The following is a 1636-nucleotide window of genomic DNA, read 5'->3' as shown; positions in this document are numbered from 1 at the left end:
TCGCCCCCAACACCTGCTGGCGGCCGGGCCCCCCAAGTGCATGTCCATCACAGACCACACACCGCATGTCTGGGTGCCAGCAACCCCACACCCCAGAGTGGGCCGCCAGCTGTCCAAGACCCACCGCCTCCAGCCCCCACAGGCACCGGAGGGCCGAGCGCGGCCGGGACCTGCTCGCACTGTGTCTCGTGCCCCCCCGCTCGCCGCAGCCCCAGATGGGCCCCAGCAAGCAGCATGGCTTTCCCGTCAGGACCAGGGCTGGCGAGGCAAACAGCTCCCCTGAGCGGCTGCGGCAGCCAGGCCCGGGCGGCTCACCTTGAGCTGGTTGGAGGAGTCGTAGCGCACCCGCTGCCGGCTCTTGTTCACCTTGCTCATCAGCATCTTGCCGGTGCGGAAGTCGAAGGTGCTCAGGTCCATGGAGCCCCCCAGGTACCGCGCCAGCTGTGGCTTGCTCCGGAACTTCTTCCCGCTCGGGCTGCACGGAGACGGGGGTTAGCAGCGGGCGGGGCGCTGGATCCCCAACTGTACCCCCGCCTTGGGGTCGAGAGCAGGGGTGAATACTGACCACGGAAGGGTGGGCCTGGCCCTGGCAGCCTAACACTTCCAGAACATTCCAGAAATGGAATTGGGCTGTACTCTTAAGGACTCAAGATAGCAGGTACTTGAGGGACAACTCCCAAGAGCAGTGTCCTCCTGGAAACAGCACCAGGAAGGGGTGTCCTGGGGTTAACCTGGAAGATCTTATGTGAAGGCTCAGGGCCAGGCCTCAAACAGCTGGTGCACACGCACTAGTGGGAGGCTCGAATGGGCGCCCAGTCCTGGCTGACGCCGGCAAGCCTGCCCCTCACAGCCACGTCTGTCCACGGCCGCTGTGCGCTGTGGACCGGCTCCCTCCGCCGGCGCCGCTGGAAGAGCTCCGGGTGGGAATGGACCGCAGCAGTCACTGGGGAGCTACTCCCCACACCAGAGATAGCAATCCCACCCCGGTGCCAGCCCGGGAGGCCCGAACACAGGTCCCTGCAGACACTTGTGCAGCAGCACGGTTCGTGACCAAGAGCTGCCCGCGTGCCCACCACCCAGTGGACAGACCTGCGCAGCGACATACGACACTCACGCGGCCCCTCGGGCACAGCAGGGATGCGCGGGGCCTGAGCGCACGATGCCCGGGACAGAAGCTGGACACACAGGCCACGCAGCGAGTCCACCGGCGAGAACCGTCTGGGCCGGGCACAGCCTCGAGGGCGGGCCTGTGACGCCAGGGGCTGTGGGCACTGCCCACGACGGCGGAGACCCGCCTACAAACCAGAGGCGCGTGGTGTGGGGTCAGTGCCGCCGCCTGTGGCTGCAGCCCCAGGCCGTCTGAGGCTCCCGGGCAACAGCAGTCCCTGCCGGCGAAGGCCTCAGTGTGACTGTGGCGTGGGTGGGTTTTGATCTCCTGACCACCTCTGAACAAGCCCTGATTTGAGTGATCACGTCTGACACTCCCGATGTCCCACACAGGGCAGGAAAAGGGAACCCCTCAGGCCCCCCCACAGTGGTGCAACAGGTTAAAGGCAGCACCATGAAAGCTGCAGCAGCAAGTGCGTTTGGTCCTGCCCCGGAGTGACCCACAGGGCGCAGCAGACCTCTCCTGACC

The 1636-nt window shown here is 66.1% G+C and overlaps 1 protein-coding gene across 1 annotated transcript in view; it reads right to left on the bottom strand.

Annotated features, from left to right (window-relative positions):
- The window catches only part of MBD3 (methyl-CpG binding domain protein 3), a 3906-nt gene extending 3435 nt beyond the window's left edge, over nucleotides 1-471 (bottom strand). The window contains 1 exon segment of the mRNA XM_004695941.2: nucleotides 171-471. Coding sequence (XP_004695998.1) covers nucleotides 171-417 — 247 coding nt within the window. The 5' untranslated portion in view covers nucleotides 418-471.
- Nucleotides 472-1636: the final 1165 nt, after the last annotated feature.

Source organism: Condylura cristata, unplaced genomic scaffold, assembly GCF_000260355.1.
Source record: "Condylura cristata isolate star-nosed mole 26May11 unplaced genomic scaffold, ConCri1.0 scaffold00025, whole genome shotgun sequence".
NCBI lineage: Eukaryota > Metazoa > Chordata > Mammalia > Eulipotyphla > Talpidae > Condylura > Condylura cristata.
The sequence above is the reverse complement of the archived record's forward strand: the minus strand, read 5'-3'. Positions and strand labels throughout refer to the sequence as shown.